We start from the raw sequence: 19,390 nt of genomic DNA on the forward strand, positions 1-19,390 counted from the left end.
TGTCATTGATCCAACTCCATGGGTTTTACAGGTGAATCAATGTTGTCGAAGATGACGGTGTTTCCATGGTAACTAAGGAGCCTCTGAATGTCAAAATGGGCCATAACTGATGACCATAAAAAGACGACAAACAGTATTTTACACCAATTATTTACATGGATTGATAGGATTAATGAAGTTATTAAACATTTTATATTGGTAGATGATTTTGGTCACCAGTGGTTGTTTGAGTCTTTATAGGTTTAAACAGTGGTTCCCAATCATTTTTGGCTCGTGACCCCATTTTAACATCTCAAATTTCTGGTGACCCCAGACATTCAAAACGGAGACTTTTTTTTTTGCTGAAATTAATTTGTTTTTGATCATGTAATAGTTTGCTACACTATGTTGCAAATAAATGCAAATTTTAGATGATATTTAGTCTATATAATGTATAATATTATGGTCAGAGGCAAAAAAGCCAGGTTGGAATTACTGCACAAAGTGAGAATTTTACTTTCCTTGGTCAGGATATGTACAGTCAGTCCAGCTTAGATTTACAAGGCTGACAATTAATACTGAACAAACAAAAACTCAAACTATGAATTATGAAAGAGCTGCAGCATCTGAAACTGACCACAATGAACATTTGACAGATAAACAGAACCACAGTGCTGCAGTTTCAGCTCCACAGTTTGTCATGTCTTTGATGGATTGTGATATATTTTTTATTACACATTTTTATTTTTAGTAATTACTAGAAATTTCAGGTGACCCCACGAGGGGTCCCGAACCCAAGGTTGAAAAACACTGGGTTAAGACCTATTTAATGCCCTGTTCCTGAAATCCCATTTAGGCTAGGGCTGAACGATATGGAAAAAAATTCATATCTCGATATTCATGCCAGATATCCCGATATTGATACGATATGACAACAGGTTTGGTGAAAACCAAACATTTTTCAGAAAAATACAAACATCATAATACAAAAGAATGTGGAAAGTGCAGTTTTATTTATAAGAACTCACTACCAGTCATCAACATTAACATAAAGTACGAATAAATGAAATTTGTTGTGACTTCCAGAGCTGTACATGCAGGGCAAGCGCGGGGGAAATCTATATTGTTTATATCGTTGCTTTTTCGATATTAATATCTTGAATGTTCATATCTAGATATCAATACAATAACAATATATCTTTCAGCCCTAATTTAGGCTATTGATTTTTCAACACCTGCTCATACTCTGATAACAGGACTGACAGTATTGATGCTAAAAGTTTACAGTTTATTTGTCATGTGTGTTCAGGGTACAAGTATCATGGCAATGAAACACAGTGTTCCCTGGCTCTCTCTCTGTCCAATATTGAAAAATAAATAACAAACAAATAACAATAGCAATCACAGCAACATAAAAAAAATACTTAATAAACAGCACTAGCCCTCCTATTATAATGTAAAAACACTAAATAAATAAATACAATTATAAAAGTTGTTAAAAGCGCAGCCACCTCAAATAACTCTGAAGTGGCAACTGAAACTTTACCAAATGTACATTTTAAGTATCAAGGAAGTGATTTTGTTAACATATGCTACCTGTTTGTGTACAGTATTTGTCGTGGAATTATTCATTACAGTAGATGTAATGTGAGGGTTCAAGGGTCTGCTGTCTCTGTCTTGTTTATGATGGTGTGTCCTCTGGGTAATTATTCCACAGTCACTCTTACTTTTGGTTCACTTTATCATCCATTTGACCCATTCTAATACCTCTGAAGCACCTGGGGAACAACTCTAGATCTATACCAGTACTTTGGTCACCTTCGCTGTGGCTGGAAAATGAACCTAGCGTACATGTTTTCTGTCGCTGGGAGACCCTGCTCTGACCAGGAAACAAACTGTCATGCTGTGAGAGGACCCATCTGTGGAAGGACATGACTGTCTTATATTGACATAAATCATAATAATTAAGGGTTACTCATTGATGTACAGTTACTGTTGTAGTTTTGGGTTAAAGTTAGGCAGGTGGTTTGGGTCACCCATGTAGGAAATTAATGCCAGTCAGCATAACATGCCATAAACACAGCCAGATCCAACATAAACACATAAACTACTGTGTAAAAGTCTTAGGTAGTCTTTAACTTTGCAGTTTATGCAGGTTTATAAAGGGCATGTGTCTATAATTCTCACAAGAAATATGCGTGAAATATGTGCACAGTACTGGAACACACATAAAAAACAACGATTAGAAATAAACAGTTTCTGTAGCTAAAGTCAGTATTTAATGTGACCTTCAATTTGAATTCATCATCTTCAACTTTCTTGTCTCAATATTTTCTTACATAATTTTGTATTATATTACACTTTCTGAATGTGGCAGAGGCTTTCAGAGGTTTTTATCTTTTTCTCTAACATCTATAATATTCAGATTTTCTCTGAAATGCATTTTAGTTTTTACTGCTGTTTATATTTGCTGTATATTCCTTTCGTACATATATGACTACAATGAATCAGAAATGCATGTGTGTGGTCATACGCACACACATGACCCAACATAGCGTGGTGGGGGTTTTTTTGTTTTCTTTATCTAAGAAAACAAAAAAAGTAAAGTTTAAGCCTAAAGTGTCCAGATTTAATGTAAAGTGTTTATGATCTATTTTATTAGATTAAAATGCCTGGTTTAAACCATCACTGTTGACTTTCTAGCAGGTGCAGTGAACTTGAATTCCTGCCATCAGTGGTTTTCTTTGATACTGACATTGTACTTATTTGATGTTATTCCACTTCAGGCTGGAGCTCTTGCTTTTACCACAAACAGAAAAGCACATGTCAGTTTGATGTACCAGTGAGATTAGTTACATGTACACACTATAAAGTTACACAGCTTGATCAGGGTCAGAGTGAAGGAAATGTTCAGCTGATGTGTAAATACTGGCCAGATTTCAGAACTTGGAAACCTCAGTGAAAGTTTCGGCCTATTTGCCATATCAAGCCCATGTGTGAAAAAAACTGTGTGGATACTTTTCTGTGGCCTTGGATTCTCTTATCGGAAATCAAACAAGTGGTATTTGGGCAGTGGGATGTAAATGTAACTGAAAAATAGATAAGCCTGAAGTAAAGCACCTCTGTCGATGTGTTAATTATGTGACAGTCCCAAAGGAACATAAACAGCACAGAAGTAAACATTTGGGAGGCGTGTCAACGCTATCAAATGACTAATTGTGTAGTTGTGCGCCAGGGCCTTGAATATGTACAGACGATTGCGTGAGTGCAAGTTTCCATGTGTGGTAAAAGGGAGAGGGTTCCCTTTGATAATACAGTCTTTGTGACAGCTTCAGGCTATCCATGCAGGGATTGTCAATGTCTGTTGAAAGTGTTGGACTGTGACTAAGGAGAAAAAAAAAAAAATCTGATACAGTGAGTCCATGGAGTTCCCTTAAAAAAAAAAAAAAAGGGGGGGGGGGGGGGGACTTGGACATCCGGCAAGTGAGACAGAAACAGTGTCCTAACTCAACATGCAAATTACTTGGTCAGAGGTCCCTTAGTTCCCCCTTACCCTCTCCCCTCAGCTCTCTCCCTTTTCTCTTTTGCACAGAATACAGAGGCAGTGTGAAATCCATCCTGGGAGGGGCTATTGTACTCTGGGAAGCAACCGTCAAACTGGTATAGTTAAGGCCAGGGCTGGGCCAGGGAATCTCTTATAATAGCCTCAGGCTGAAGAACTGTGTACTGCTGCTGAAAAGCAGCCAACCAAGCAAGCCAGGGGTTTGGATCTACAGCGAGCCACCAATTTCTCACTCATCCTTTCTGGTGTCTGTCTGAGGAACTGCTCCTATCATAACAAGGCCTCATGCTCTGTAGCTCTGCTGGCTCTGCAGACTCTGAGGCAGGCTCAGGTTTAATCGTCCATGATGGTGTATACTCTGCCAAAGGCCCACACGGGTATCTACCATTCCCATCTTTTCTCCTCTCCTCCTCTCTCTACCTTCCCTTGTCTTCACAGCTGCCCCTAGTAGTCTGCATGAGAGACAGAGGCACAAACCAGCACACTCCATCAATGCCCCCCCTTGGACCAAACTGCTGTCACTGCAACATGCTAACCATGCTGGAAATGAGGAGGGAGAAAGAGGGGGGACATAAGAGAGGAAAAAACAAGGAGAAGTGTGGAAGGGACAAACAAATGGACATGCCTCTCACCTCCTTGTCCTCAGTCTGTCCTCCGAGAAGCTTCAGGCACTCCCTGGTGACCCTTTAATCCTGGTAACCTCCCATAAACTCTGTGTTTTTAGCACAGTGCCGGCTCCAGCACACTCATCTTCAGAGTCTCCTACGAGGGCAGAGTAGGTGTGTGAACCCAGACTGGAATTCTCCTGCTGTTTACTTTCCCACAACTTCTCTGTTAGCTGCTCTGGATGAGCTAGCCCTGTTTACTCCCTCCCCTTTCTCTTTTACCTCTCTGGCTTTTCTAGTCCTGTTCCTCCCTCTGTCTCCCTTGTCTGTCCCTCTCTTTTTCAGATGGGTCCTTCCCCCATGGCTCCTCCAGTCTCTTTTCTGTCCTTTCTTTGCCTTCCTCCCTCCTCCTCCTCCTACTCTCAGACCCCTGCTGTTGCCCAGACAGCGGCACAGAGCAGGGGGAGGGCGCTCAGACACCGCTGACCAATGACAGAGTGACAAAGTCAAGCGTTCAGCCAATAGGAAGCCTAGAAGGTGGCATTCGCACCAATCAGAGAAGATATTCAAAACAAGTAGGCGGGATTAAAGGAATTAGGGGCAATACAGTCTGAACAGTACTTCCGGGTGGGACACACAGGACTAGTCCGTTCGCATTGGACTGGAGTCAGTTGAACGAATTTGTCGCTAATGGCTGAGATTTGAAAAGAAGAGGAGGGGGAGGAAGGACCCTTTGCCGCTCTGTCATAGTTTTTTTTTTTGTCTAACCTTTATTTAATCAGCGAGCCTTGCAACCCTTGCACACTGCACTTAACTTTGCACACTGTATTTTAACATTTTTAGTCTTTATTGTTTTTTATCACACATTTATTTATTTATTTATTTATTTATTTATATACTGTTATTTGTTCTGTATTTTTATTATTACGTGCTGCAGAGTGGCCCCACTGCAATTTCATTGTAACTTCTGTGCAATGACAATAAAGTCTATTCTCTAATCTCTTCTCTTTAAGTGTCTTTATGCACATTATCTGTTCTGGCTGTTATTTGTAAGCATAAGTGTCATTTTAGTAAAAGATTCTGATTCAGATTCAAGTTTATTTGTCATTTCAGCAAAAAAAAACAAACAAACAAAAAAAAACAAAAAAACACAGAAACGAAATATTGTACTCAGGTCCCCGACTGTTGGCAGCATTTAGTAAATAGTATAAATTACTGATAACATAATAAAATAATAAAAAACTGATATAAAATAATAATAACAACCCCCCCCCCCAAAAAAAAAAAAACTATAAATAACTAAAAAGTTTTATTTCTAAAGTGCATTTATCAGAAATAAAATAAAATATTCCTAATTACTTTATGTATTATGTATTTGTTCTGTATTTTTTTTAAAAAATTTTACCTTAAAATGGACCCTGCCATAGTTTTTTTTTTGTTTTGTTTTTTTTGTCTAACCTTTATTTAATCAGCAAGCCTTGCAACCCTTGCACACTGCACTTCACTTTGCACACTGTATTTTAACATTTTTAGTCTTTATTGTTTTTTATCACACATTTATTTATTTATTTATTTATCTATTTATTTATTTATATACTGTTATTTGTTCTGTATTTTTATTATTACGTGCTGCAGAGTGGCCCCACTGCAATTTCATTGTAACTTCTGTGCAATGACAATAAAGTCTATTCTCTAATCTCTTCTCTTTAAGTGTCTTTATGCACATTATCTGTTCTGGCTGTTATTTGTAAGCATAAGTGTCATTTTAGTAAAAGATTCTGATTCAGATTCAAGTTTATTTGTCATTTCAGAAAAAAAAAAAAATACACAGAAACGAAATATTGTACTCAGGTCCCCGACTGTTGGCAGTATTTAGTAAATAGTATAAATTACTGATAACATAATCAAATAATAAAATACTGATATAAAATAATAATAACAACCCCCCCCCCCAAAAAAAAAAACAAAGAAACCTATAAATAACTAAAAAGTTTTATTTCGAAAGTGCATTTATCAGAAACAAAATATAATATTCCTAATGACTTTATGTATTGTGTATTTGTTCTGTTTTTTTTTTTTTTTTTACGTTAAAATGGACCCTGCCATAGTTTTTTTTGTTTTGTTTTTTTTGTCTAACCTTTATTTAATCAGCAAGCCTTGCAACCCTTGCACACTGCACTTAATTTTGCACACTGTATTTTAAAATTTTTAGTCTTTATTGTTTTTTTTATCACACATTTATTTATTTATTTATTTATTTATTTATTTATACTGTTATTTGTTCTGTATTTTTATTATTACGTGGTGCAGAGTGGCTCCCCCGCAATTTTGTTGTAACTTCTGTGCAATGACAATAAAGGCTATTCTCTAATCTCTTCTCTTTAAGTGTCTTTATGCACATTATCTGTTCTGGCTGTTATTTGTAAGCATAAGTGTCCTTTAGTAAAAGATTCAGATTCACATTCAAGTTTATTTGTCATTTCAGAAAAAAATAAAATAAAATGCACAGAAACAAAATATTGTACTCAGGTCCCCGACTGTTGGCAGTATTTAGTAAATAGTATAAATTACTGATAACATAATAAAATACTGATATAAAATAACAATCCCCCCCCCCCCCCCCCCAAAAAAAAAAAAAACTAAAAAAAAAATTACCTATAAATAACTAAAAAGTTTTATTTCTAAAGTGCATTTATCAGAAACAAAATATAATATTCCTAATGACTTTATGTATTATGTATTTGTTCTGTTTTTTTTTTGTTTTTTTTACGTTAAAATGGGCCCTGCTATAGTTTTTTTTTTTTTTTTTGTCTAACCTTTATTTAATCAGCAAGCCTTGCAACCTTTGCACACTGCACTTCACTTTGCACACTGTATTTTAACATTTTTAGTCTTTATTGTTTTTTATCACAGTTATTTATTTATTTATTTATTTATTTATTTATTTATTTATTTATTTATTTATTTATTTATTTATTATTTATTTATACTGTTATTTGTTCTGTATTTTTATTATTACGTGCTGCAGAGTGGCCCCACCGCAATTTCGTTGCAACTTCTGTGCAATGACAATAAAGGCTATTCTCTAATCTCTTCTCTATAAGTGTCTTTATGCACATTAAAAAATACCTATAAATAACTAGAAAGTTTTATTTCTATAGTGCACAGCAGTAAAGTGCAAAAAAAAAAAGTTTAGTAGAGTCTATTATCAGAAATAAAATATAGTATTCCTAATGACTTTATGTATTATGTCTTTGTTCTGTATTTTTTACATTAGAATGAGCTGTTCACAATCCACAGAATCCTGTCTAACAAACATCCTCTTATTCTTTTTTGTTCATGTTTTATAGAAGGTGGCATTCAGTGTTTATGTGCATTGCTGTTGCCTGTGTGGTTCACAATTAATATACCACACATAATATACTTAATTCATTAAAATGTTCATAATGCATGAAATAAACACTAGGGACTTTGACGTTTATTGCAGGCTCTGTAAGTGTGCAGAGACATTCAGTAGGCTGCAGTCTGCATGTCCAAAATGTCTGTGAAGATCACATGCTGAACTTTTAACATCTAGGCCCATAAAACACATAAAACCTATTTTATACCTCAAATTAAAAAATCTCAAGGCTTATTCCATGTACTGTCCCATGGATGCTGATTCACTGTGGTTATAAATCCTCTGCATGATCAGGAGTGCTAGTATAATTATTACATTTATGTTTCATAATGTGACTATTTTAATTTATTGAAACACTTTAGTTTATCTACAAATTTTTAGTAGTGGTGCAAAATGCCTTAGGCCTAATATACTGTACTTTAATATTAAGACTAAAAGCTCTAATTATGCTGAAGAATAGCTCCCAGAGTTGTAGTTTTATTTATTATGTTCTGTGGTATTATGTGGTAATATAATGAAAGTATGTTGTTGTTGCAGAAGGTCAAAAATGAGCTCTTGTTTTTGTTTACTACAGTACTCTGTAATCTTTAATAGTGCATTACACTGACAAAAAAGATGTTACATAAAAACTGTAAAATCCTCTTAATAGCTGGAGTCAACTGAGGCACTTTGTACTTTGGTATATTGTAATAAAGTTTTTATGTACATTGTGCATGCCTGCTGCCTGTGAATGGCTCGTTGCAGCTATCATGTGCCCAGTCACTGTTTCTATTTCTGCCTCTAATCACATTTACAGAGCGCTTATGCCGATAAACACAAGGTAATGTGGTGTAAGGTCAGTTATTTATATTGTCATTCCTTTGCAAACGGAATACGCAAGCGAGCCACACAATAGTACTGTTGTCCAGAAGATTTATTAAAACACATTGAACAAATACACAGAATACAAATAAAAAGATGACTATTCACTTTTTCATTCGGTCGCTATACAGCACAAATATCAGAACCATAACACTGCTTGGAGCTCATTGTCTGTAAATGCTAAATACACTACCGCTTCCCCAAAGTGAACCGTCATATCAAACGCTTCACATGCTGTGCATTTACTGCAACGAAGGTGCCTTTACCAGGGTCTTTTGGTAGCTTTAGAAGCCACGTTAATAAGCATATACATACATTGTTAACATATTTATAATATTAGACTGAAGCCTTTTTTTCTAACAGACATTACATTCATACTGACTTCAGTTTGATTGCATTTCATTTAAGTATTGTGTTGATGTTATCTCATTGTCATCACTCCAGAGGGAAAAAGACATGACTTTTGACTGATGGGCACATAACAGTGCACATTGCAGTTCTATGGCAACATCATCCAGCAGACATTCATCTTTTTCAGCTTGATACGTAAATCTATATGAGATGGACTTATCTCTGAAAAGTCTTTCAAGTATTTACATGTTTCTGAGGTTCTATCTGTCAAGCAACCTATTACATGTCATGGTCAAGTAGCTGATGGCTCCAACAGAAACACAAAGAACAAATCATCACTGATAAAACACTAACAAAGAATAGGCCAAAAATCGATAGGATGCAGTTCGAGATTCATCGCACTTTAAAACGATGATATTTTTGATGCTGAATTTTAGTTCTTAGTTAAAGCGTGTAGTCTTAGTAATGACGGGGTGAGGAGGTTGCAGTGACACACTGTAGGTAAGAGAAAGGAGTCAAGAGCAGAGCACCTCAGGACAATCATTTTCAATTGGCAAAAAAGGAGAGTAAGAAAATACAGTCATCAACTCAGTGCAACACCACCTCTGGAGTTTAGATTCAAACACAATCATTTCAACAATGTCAAATAAGTGCTGTGGCAAACGGCATTAAGAATCCAAACAGGCAATGCCCCTGGTCTTTGGAAAATGAAAAGAAAAAAAAAAAAAAAGACATTTGCACTTTTAGTCCAAACATTTGAGCGGTGCTGTCATAACAATGGAAATAAAATAACCTTGAATTCATAAAAAAGATTGTTTTATTTAGTGGAGAGTCTCTTAAGCACGAAATAGTAGTAGATGAAATGGACAAGATATGTAGCTGTATGCACCTGTCTGCACACCAGGTAAAGCAACAATATACTGTACACTCTTCAAACAACCAAAACAGAACTGAGAAAGCGAAGACATTATTATTAAAGAGTACTGTTGTGCAACATTGGTCCTTAAAAAAAATCAGACAGAGAATTTTTTTTTTTTTTTTTTTTTTTTTTTTTTTAGATTTAGACTGTGACACTACCAATTACAGTCTCAACCTCTGGAGGAAATGCACTGCATCAAAGACCAAACCATGCTGGATCGTCTCCAGGTTTGGCAAAAAAGTGCCTTTAATGGCAAAATACATCTAATTTTACCTTAATGTAAAAATAAGCAATGGTAAGCTAATTTTGCGACAAGTACTAGACTAAAGGTGACGTCGCGCCAGAAGCACATGTGTTCTTAATCAATACTAACAACGAAAGGGAACTGGGAAAGTCCCTGGGATGTAAGAGAGGAAAAAAAGCCCTCCTAGACTAGCCACTCAGGACTCTGTTCTCAGTTCGGCCTGAACATGAAAGCCCTGCGTGTGGATGTGGACCAGATGAGTTCCTGTTTATAGTGCAGTCCCACTGGTCATGGCCCCAAGGTTAAGCTCTAAAGCCACTACTAACATTCAAATATAGAAAGAATCACAAATATTGTACCATACACAGAGATACTCAGTCTTCTCTGAAATGTGTTAAAAATCTTTTCTTTTTTTTTTAACCATTCCCAGTTTCTTCTGCCCTGCTGCAGCTTCACGTACAATAACCAGGCCCGGGATTCTGATTTCATTTATGTATGTGTACATATTTTCACTATGATTAGACGTATGTGAGGTAAAATAAACAGCAGTCTCTGAGTATATACAGTACAAGAAGCCAACCCATGCAGGTTACTGGTACTGCAGCGGTGTATCTGCAGGTGTGGCAGAGATTATTTTCTCTGAATTACCAGTGGGTGGCAGTCTTTAGAGGATTCAGACAGACTGTGTCCAGCTACTGCATTGATGATTATAGTTTTTGATGCTTTTAAATCAACACATTATCCACTGGTTACTACATAAATGACAAAAAACACATATTCATTTAAAGTAACGATGTTGGCCCTCAGAAAAACAATCTCGTATCAAACTATGACTTCAGACGTCCTCATCTCTTATCATCTTCGCAGGGAACAAGCTCCACTGGGGCACAGTCACAGTGTACAGTGAATAGGCAGATGAATAAAAGCAATAGGCTGCAGAATGAGAAAGTTGAGGCTGGCACAAATAAATCACACATTCCAAGATTTAATTTAGCCCCAGTCAAGAGCCTCAGAAACTCACTGCCAACTTGCATGAGTTTTGCCTTTTAGTGAGGCTGAGAAAAAGAAAAAAAAAAAAAAAAAAAAAAAAAAAAAGAAAAAACTCAAAAAAATCGTCCCATAAATGCTGCTCCAATTTCCTTCCTAATCCACAGCTCTCCAGCACAAGTTAGCAAAAGCAAATATCTATTGAAATACTTCCATACGATCCTTAAAAGACAAAAGTGCAATTGTTAAGATAGATACATCTGCATTGATCAAAAAGTTAATTTGCCTCATCCAGAGACAGAGCGCAGGTTTTTTTTTTTTTTTTTTTTAGATATTAAGTCAAAGTTGGCTGTCAAGAAGGAGCAGGAGAAAGAGGAGAATGTGGCGGAGGAAGCTATCATCTGTGCAGATTCCATCCCTGGGTGCCTGATCTCGGATCAGTTTTAAAAAGCTGGTCTAGTCCTCGATACAGATGACATCACTGGGTTTGCCTGACTTCAGGTCAGGCGTGGCCACATCTCTCAAGGAGTCAATTGACTTCTTGTCCAGATGGCTTGCAGGGAGAGGAGGTCCGTTTGAGGACACTAAAATGAAGACAAATGATAGTGATCATTATAATAATAATAAAAAAAATCTTTTACATAGATTGCACTTCTCTAAAGTTAAACTTGCAGAAATATTCCCTGACATAAACCCTATCTGCGACAGATGCAAACAGGCCCCAGCAACAATAAACCACATGTTATAGTCCTGCTCCAAACTTATCCCCGTCTGGAACTCTTTTTTTGATTTCATTTCCAAGGCATATGGGTGCTGTATTCAGCCATCTCCCCTTACAGCTATTTTTGGTCTCATTTTATGCACAGATGACTCAGTTCCTTCAGCTAACCTACAAAAAGTTGTGGCCTTTGCATCTTTACTAGCTAGGCATACCATTCTCTTCCAAGTGGAAGGACTCATCACCTCCAACTAGGGATGTAACGATATGAAAATTTCATATCATGGTTATTGTGACCAAAATTTTCACGGTTAACATTATTATCGTGGTATTATTGAAACTGTGCTCAAAATGTTCAAAAAGTACTGATACACACACTGAAATAATTTATATAATTTAATTTGCCTTTTATTTTTTACTCTGCTTTATTGCTTGTTTTATACTGTCCTGTTTTACTGTTTTACTGTACCGTGTCCTTGAGTGCCAAGAAAGGCGCCTATAAATAAAATGTATTGTTGTTATTATTATTATTATTATTATTATTATTATCATTATTATTATTATTATTAACCAAGTTGTATTTAAAAATAAATAAATAAATAAAATAATTGGCACAATGTACCTTCTGTTGGCAGAAACATTCAAGTATTAACCCTTAGTGGTCTGAGCCTATTTTGGTTGTTTTTCAGTACTTCTGATTTTGCCTTTATATACTATATCAGGGGTCAGCAACCCTGGTCCAAGAGAGCCACTGTCCTGCATGTTTTAGACGTTTCCCTCTTCCAGTACACCTGATGGTCATTATCAGTCTTCTGCAGAGCTTGATGATAGGCTTATCATTTGAATCAGGTGTGTTGGAAGAGGGATACATCTAAAACATGCAGGATAGTGGCTCTCTAGGACCAGGGTTGCTGACCCCTGTACTATATAAACAAATGTTTACCATACCCATGTTTGGTATCTTTTTTCAGCACAACTTCATATATATCATCTGTCTATTATTTTTTCACTTTAACCTACTATATCAACATCAAAGGCCGGAAAGCACAAAAAAATATAAAATCCAGTTTGAAAAATGTATATCATTTATTGCATAAATAACACAAAGATGTTTAAAGAACCTTTTCAAAGACTTTAAAAGTGAATATTGGTTCCAAATATTAGGTATTTAAAATCAAAATTGTAATAAATTAAAACTATACTCAAATATTTAACATAAAAGCAGATCTTTACATAGGGTTTTTTCCCCTAAAAGTGCGGTAATCAAACACGGTTATCATGATAATTAGAATTTATACGGTAATACTAACCGTCTGCAATTTTACTGCGGTTTATCGTTATACCGGTAATCGTTACATCCCTACCTCCAACACACGATCAATGGATCAGAGACATCATGCTTAACATAAAGTGAGAAAAAATTAGGTGCACCCTAAATAACTCTATCAATAAATTTTATAAAATATGGGAGCCTCTTTTACACTGCGTGAATATGTTGCCTGGCCTGGAACTTTAAAAACATTTTAGGTTTTTATATTGTTAATGACCTGGGTTTTTTTTGTTTTTTTTTTGTTTATTTATTTCTTTCCTCCTTTAACTGTACCAGAATGCACTGTCTTAACCCCTTTAGCCCTATCAGCCCACCCGCGGGCCGAAAAATTATATTAATATTCATCTACTATAAAAATATAATAAATCAGGACAATGAATGTTTTTTTCAACTTTTGCTCAAAGTTTAGACCCTAATGTTAATAAAAGTACATCGAAAGTGTATTTTAGTGCAAACTTTAATGTTCAAACATGATTTTTAATCTTTGTGGGGTGAAATATATGCTATTAAAAATCTCCGACACGAACAATTAATTTGTGCATATCATTGTCAATCCAGCCGAAAAAAAACAGGCAAGGATAAGAAATTCCAATTTCTCTTTTATTTTGTTACAGTTTACTCAGGCATAGTAATAGATACAATATTTTAGACAATGGGAATAGATTCTGTGAGGTCTGTAAATGTCCATAGACACCAAGAACGTCCATATGGACCTTATTATTGTGGAGTAATTCTTCATTTACTTTGGGTATGTCTGTTTAGGCGTTTTGCCCCTGAAAATATGGTCAGGGATAAACAGATTAACTGTCTTTATGTGTCTTGTTTGTATTGCCTTTTTTTTTTTTTTTTTTCCTTGGGTTCTGTTTGTTTGTCGCGTCCGTTGTCAATCTTTGTATCATGAGTACATTACTTGAAGTTATGGATGTTATGCTTGTTAAATGAAAGGTTCTGTAAATGTTGAAAAGTTCTATAAATAAAGTAAAAAAAAAAAAATCTATGTGTAACTGTTCTCATCATTGCAGTAACTTATGTCGTGGAGGCATAAACGACAAAGAAATCCGTGGAGAATGGACTGGTTGTCAATCAGGCCTTCCTTTATTGTGCACAAATGAGGAACTGAAAGACGAAGCTTGGCCTTCTCTCAGACGTCAGTTCTGACCTGTCCAGGAAGTCAGTCTAACTAATAGTAGCCTGCGCTAAGCTTACATGTGATTGGTTAATATGATGTATGACACTGTCGCTGAGCAGAAGAAAGAAAATAAGATAAAAACAGACAGAATGTAAGACCTTGGAGTCGCCCTGGGAAGTTTGAGAAGTTTGAGAAGTTGGGTCATGCTGTACCTTGTGGCATTGTTAGAGATAAAGTAGCTTAACGTTAAGCAGAATCGAGGAACTGACTGAGAGTAAATATTCACATCTAGGCCTGTGGTTAGAAAGAGAATGAAAACTGAAGAGCCCTCACAGGTGTCTTATAAACTAACAGGAGACTTATGGTCAGTATTAAAATCAGTATTAACGCTGACATATGGGTCCGATCAAGTGAAGGTGAACATCAACATGAAAAAGTAAATTTGCACACATCATTTATCAAGTGGGCTCATTTTTTAGCTAAAGATCTCTATTTTATGGAACTGTTCTCCTTTTTAACCCTTTCATGCACGAATTATGAGAACCTTAGTCAATATTTTTTTCTTGAGCGTTTTTGTTCCTCTTTAGGCATGAAAAAAACAATGCAATTGATTTTTTTTTTTTAATAAACATATTTTTCATGGAGTTACAAAACTGTCCACTCAGCTGGACACCATGCATTTAATTTTTGAAGCAAAGAAACATTTATATAAAAATCAACATCAGAAAGTGATATACTGTGTGAAAACTATGAAATAAAAGCATTTTTAATGCTGCTAATTGCTAAATTGCTACTGTTTTCTCACATTTTATCACACTCTAATATTAGTTATTACTCATTTCATGGAGATAATATCCTCCTAAAACCCAGGAAATGGACAGTTTTAGCTTTTTTACATTAAAAAATTGTCTTGATTGGAAACTGCATAATGCAACAGTTTTTCAGATACATTTTTAAAACTATTTTTATTTATTGATTGATTTTTTTAATGGAATGTCCTTTGTAATGGACAGCATTTTTAAAGTAAAACTGTCAAACTTTTGTCCCCTACAGAGGACAAAATGCATTGCTGGGTCTAAGGAGGATATGCAAAAAAAAAAAAAAATTAAAAATTAAAAAAAAATTGTTTGTTAATTACAGTCTAATACCAATTAGCAATTGATTTACACTAAAACATGTTACTGAAGATCAGGTTTATCAAGAACAGCAAAGTTACAGTAATTGTATGAATTGCAGTGTTTTGGATGATGCATAAGAGTCCTGATATGGAACTAAAACAACAAAACCCATGAATAAACAATAGAACAGCTGTAGAATAACTGTCCACTGTAGTGACCAGTATGCATGAAAGGGTTAAAATACCACTTACGACAAGGTTGAAACTTTGAGTATCATTATTGTGACATTATTGTGAAAAAAATATTGTGGAATAAATGGATACCTTTCATGCAGTGTCTCGTGTTGAATTTGTTGGAAAAATTGTGTAGTTTCAGAATAGAACATCAGAAAATGTGTATGACTTGTCCTTGTGTGACTTTTTGCATGATGTTTGCTGAAAAGTGGGCAAAAATGACCCTTTTTCAGTGACAAATAATTTGAAAACTCATATTAATCCTGTTGCTGCTTGCAAACTGTCATTGAACTTGCTTCCTTTTAACCTTAGAAGAAGAGCTGATGGTCTGGCCTTTTGAATGAGGATCAGTTTCAGTGATTTCAGTTCAAAGTCAATGACGTCATATCAGCCAGTTCCTCAGACGACGTCCTGTGATAATTTGATTTGGATTTTTTGGCTTCTAGGTAAGAATTTGACTTATAATTCTTTATGTAGAGTTGATATTATCATAAATCTGTATGTTTTATACACCATTCTCTTTCTTTTTCTGTTTTTCTGTTATGAATAAAGCAACAGTTACCCAACAGTTAAATATGTGGGGGTGCAGTCCATAACTAACGTGACTAACACTGGCATGAAACTAAACGTCCAACTCCCGGGTTCTATTCCTCTATTAAACAGCAGATCTTACAGGACATTTTCACAACTTCTGACCTGTATCCACTGGACACACAAATGGTGGGCCCCATAAATTTGTCACACACACCCCCCCCCCCCGACTTTATGGTGCCCCAGTGCATGGGGATGTTTACGAATTCTGAGACCGTCGACAGTTCGTTTCAGGTGAACGTTAGTGCCAGTAATGTAGGATATAGGTGGAAGAAAACTGTCACAACCTGCTGTTATTTACATTGGTTGGTTGCCCCCCCCTCCCCCATCCCCCACCCCCGAGGATGAAATTCATTGAGCAGAAGTAGCGATGCAAAAACCAGAAGGGGTATTGATCCTCCCCATCCCCTCCAACAAATCACACCCTGCATATAACGTGCTTTTTAACCCTTTCATGCATGAATTATGAAAAAAAGTATCTAGATTTTTTTTTTTTTTAGATTGATTTTATTACTTAAAATTCAGCAAAAGTTAGAATGCATTTTGAATTTTTTTTTTTTTTTTAAATATGGTTTTATTAAGAATATATTGAACCTCCTGAGATCCAGGAAAGTACAAGTTAGGCCTTTTTTAACCCTTTCATGCACGAATTATGAGAACCTTAATCAAGATTTTTTTCCTGAGTGTTTTTATTCTTCTTTAGGCATGAAAAAAACAATGCAATTGAACATTTTCTTACGAAAAATAAATAAATAAATAAACAAAAACTATATAAAAAACAAAAAATAAAGTTCAAAAAAGACATACAACTACTACTACTAATAATAAAAATGATCTTATGAACCTATTTTACATGAAGCTGCAAAAATGTCCATTCAGCTGGACACCTTGCATTTAATTTTTGAAACGAAGAAACATGTATTTACAGATAAATCGTGTGAAAACTGGGGAGGGGCTTGTAGTTCTGGGGTTGAGAGTACGCTCAGGGGAGATCTACACAATGTTACCAATTCATGTCAGAAAAGATATGTCGTGTCTTAAAACTTTAATAAAGATACGTGCAAAAACAAACAAAAAAATTCATGAATATATAAGAGATCAGCTGTAGAATAGCTGTCTACTGTAGTGACCAGTATACATGAAAGGGTTAAATTAAATAATTGCTTATATTGGAAACCTCATGATACAACATTTTGTTCAGCTGCATTTTTTAAAAGATTTTTATGGAATGTGCTTTGCGGGGGACAGATTTTTTGGGGTTTTTTTTGTATAAAGCTGTGAAACTCTTTAAACTGGACTCTTTAAACTGGACAGAAACCCATAGCTGGGTTTTAGGAGGTTCAATTTATGAGGTCACAGAGCAGTCCAAATTCTAAAACTAAGATGCCACTTGTTTTTCATTGTATTGCTTAGGGTCTATAGAGACTGCCCCCATGTGGTTTGGAAAATACTGCCTTTATAACCCTTTGGAAAACGAGCTTAAACTATGTGTCCACAAATGTGGACGTCATGCATGAAAGGGTTAAACACAATTTCCGGCATTGATGAAAATCAGTGCCGTGGCTGGTGAACCATCTTGTTTTTAACCCTTTCATGCATGAATTTTGAGAACCTTAGTCAAGATTTTTTTCTTGAGTGTTTTTATTTCTCTTTAGGCATAAAAAAAACCCCAATGTAACTGAATTTTTTTATGAAGCTATTTTTCACAAAATTACAAAAATGTCCACTCCCCTGGACACCATAAGTGTAATATCTGAAGCAAAGATTAACCTGTTTAACCCTGACCATATTTTCAGGGGCAAAACGCCTAAACAGACAAACCCAAAGTAAATGAAGAATTACTCCACAATAAAAAGGTTCATATGGATGTTCTTGGTGTCTGTGGACATTTAGAGACCTCACAGAATCTATTCCCATTGTCTAAAATATTGTATCTATTACTATGCCTGAGTAAACTGTAACAAACTAAAAGAGAAATTGGAATTTTTTATCCTCGCCTGTTTTTTTTCGGCTGGATTGACGATGATATGCATAAATTAATTGTTCGTGTCGGAGATTTTTAATAGCGTATGTTTCACCCTACAAATATTCAAAATCATGTGTGAACATTAAAGTTTGCACTAAAATACACTTTTGATGTACTTTTATTAACATGAGGGTCTAAACTTTGAGTAAAAGTTGAAAAAAACATTCATTGTCCTGATTTATTATATTTTTATAGTAGATGAATATTAATATAATTTTTTCAGCCTGCGGGCGAGCTGATAGGGCTAAAGGGGTTAAGATCGATCATCAAAAAGTAATATACTGTTTGAAAACTATGAAATAAAAACATGTTTCATGCAGCTCACATTTTATCATACTCTAATATTAGTTATAATTCACTTCATGGAGATAATATGCAAAAAAAAGCCCAACTTTTTGATTAGGAAAGTAGTTGATTACAGTCTTAACAACAATTAGCAATTGATTTACACTAAAACATGTTAGTGCAGATCAGGTTTATCAAGAACAGCAAAGTTACAGTCATGGTATGAATTCCAGTGTATGGGATGGTACATAAGTATCCACTGTGTTGGCTGATATGCAACTAAAACAGCATAAAACATACAAAATGCATGGAGGTGAAGGGAACATTATTCCATTGTGTGTGGCAATGTAGTAAGATCAAATCTTTTTGGGAGGAGATTAAAATGGCAATAGAAAAAATGATTTTGAAAATCGTTCCAATGGATCCTGCTCTTTTTATTTTAGGACTTTACCCAAAAGGTCATAAATACAACAAAAGTGAACAAATATTAATAGATATGTGTCTTTTACATGCCAAAAGATCTATTGCAATGTTTTGGAAAAAGACCAGCAGGCCAAGTATTGTGTACTGGGTGAAGCAAATGTTGACAACTTTTCCTTTGGAGAGACTGACGTACATACAAAAAGGTGGGCAGGATATGTTTGGAAAAATATGGGAACCTTTTAAGATATTTGTTAAAAATGTTGATTTAGCAAATGACAATGAGGTGGAATAAATATTGAGTTGTGTAAACCTTACAACAGGGTTAATGAGTTCAAATACCCATAATGGTAACAGGGCATTAAATTATGTACAAATGTTTATGACTGAGAAGTTTGTGATGTGTATGTGTATTGTTTATTTGTAATTTTTTTTTTTTTTTTTTGTGTATGTGTGTGTTTACTTGTAAGACTTGTAATGTTGCAGGTGCCTTTGTTTGTAAGGTACAGGTCTACATATGTTTATATTTACAAGGTATGTGTGTATATTAAAAAAAAAAAGTGTTAATAAATATATTGTTAAAAAAAAACAACCAAAACAACATAAAACATGAATATACAAGAGAACAGCTG

General features: G+C 35.2%; 2 protein-coding genes across 4 annotated transcripts in view; both read right to left on the reverse strand.

Annotated features, from left to right (window-relative positions):
- The window catches only part of arhgef10la (Rho guanine nucleotide exchange factor (GEF) 10-like a), a 253,242-nt gene extending 248,634 nt beyond the window's left edge, over positions 1 to 4,608 (reverse strand). For all 3 annotated transcript variants that reach the window (XM_030134274.1, XM_030134275.1, XM_030134273.1), the window contains exon 1: positions 4,174 to 4,608. The gene's annotated coding sequence lies outside the window, so the exon portion shown is untranslated. The remainder of the gene's footprint in view (positions 1 to 4,173) is intronic.
- Positions 4,609 to 8,441: 3,833 nt separating this feature from the next.
- Positions 8,442 to 19,390, reverse strand: part of chd5 (chromodomain helicase DNA binding protein 5) — a 118,592-nt gene continuing 107,643 nt past the window's right edge. The window contains 1 exon segment of the mRNA XM_030134549.1: positions 8,442 to 11,492. Coding sequence (XP_029990409.1) covers positions 11,365 to 11,492 — 128 coding nt within the window. The 3' untranslated portion in view covers positions 8,442 to 11,364.

Source organism: Sphaeramia orbicularis, chromosome 5 (assembly GCF_902148855.1).
Source record: "Sphaeramia orbicularis chromosome 5, fSphaOr1.1, whole genome shotgun sequence".
Classification (NCBI taxonomy): domain Eukaryota; kingdom Metazoa; phylum Chordata; class Actinopteri; order Kurtiformes; family Apogonidae; genus Sphaeramia; species Sphaeramia orbicularis.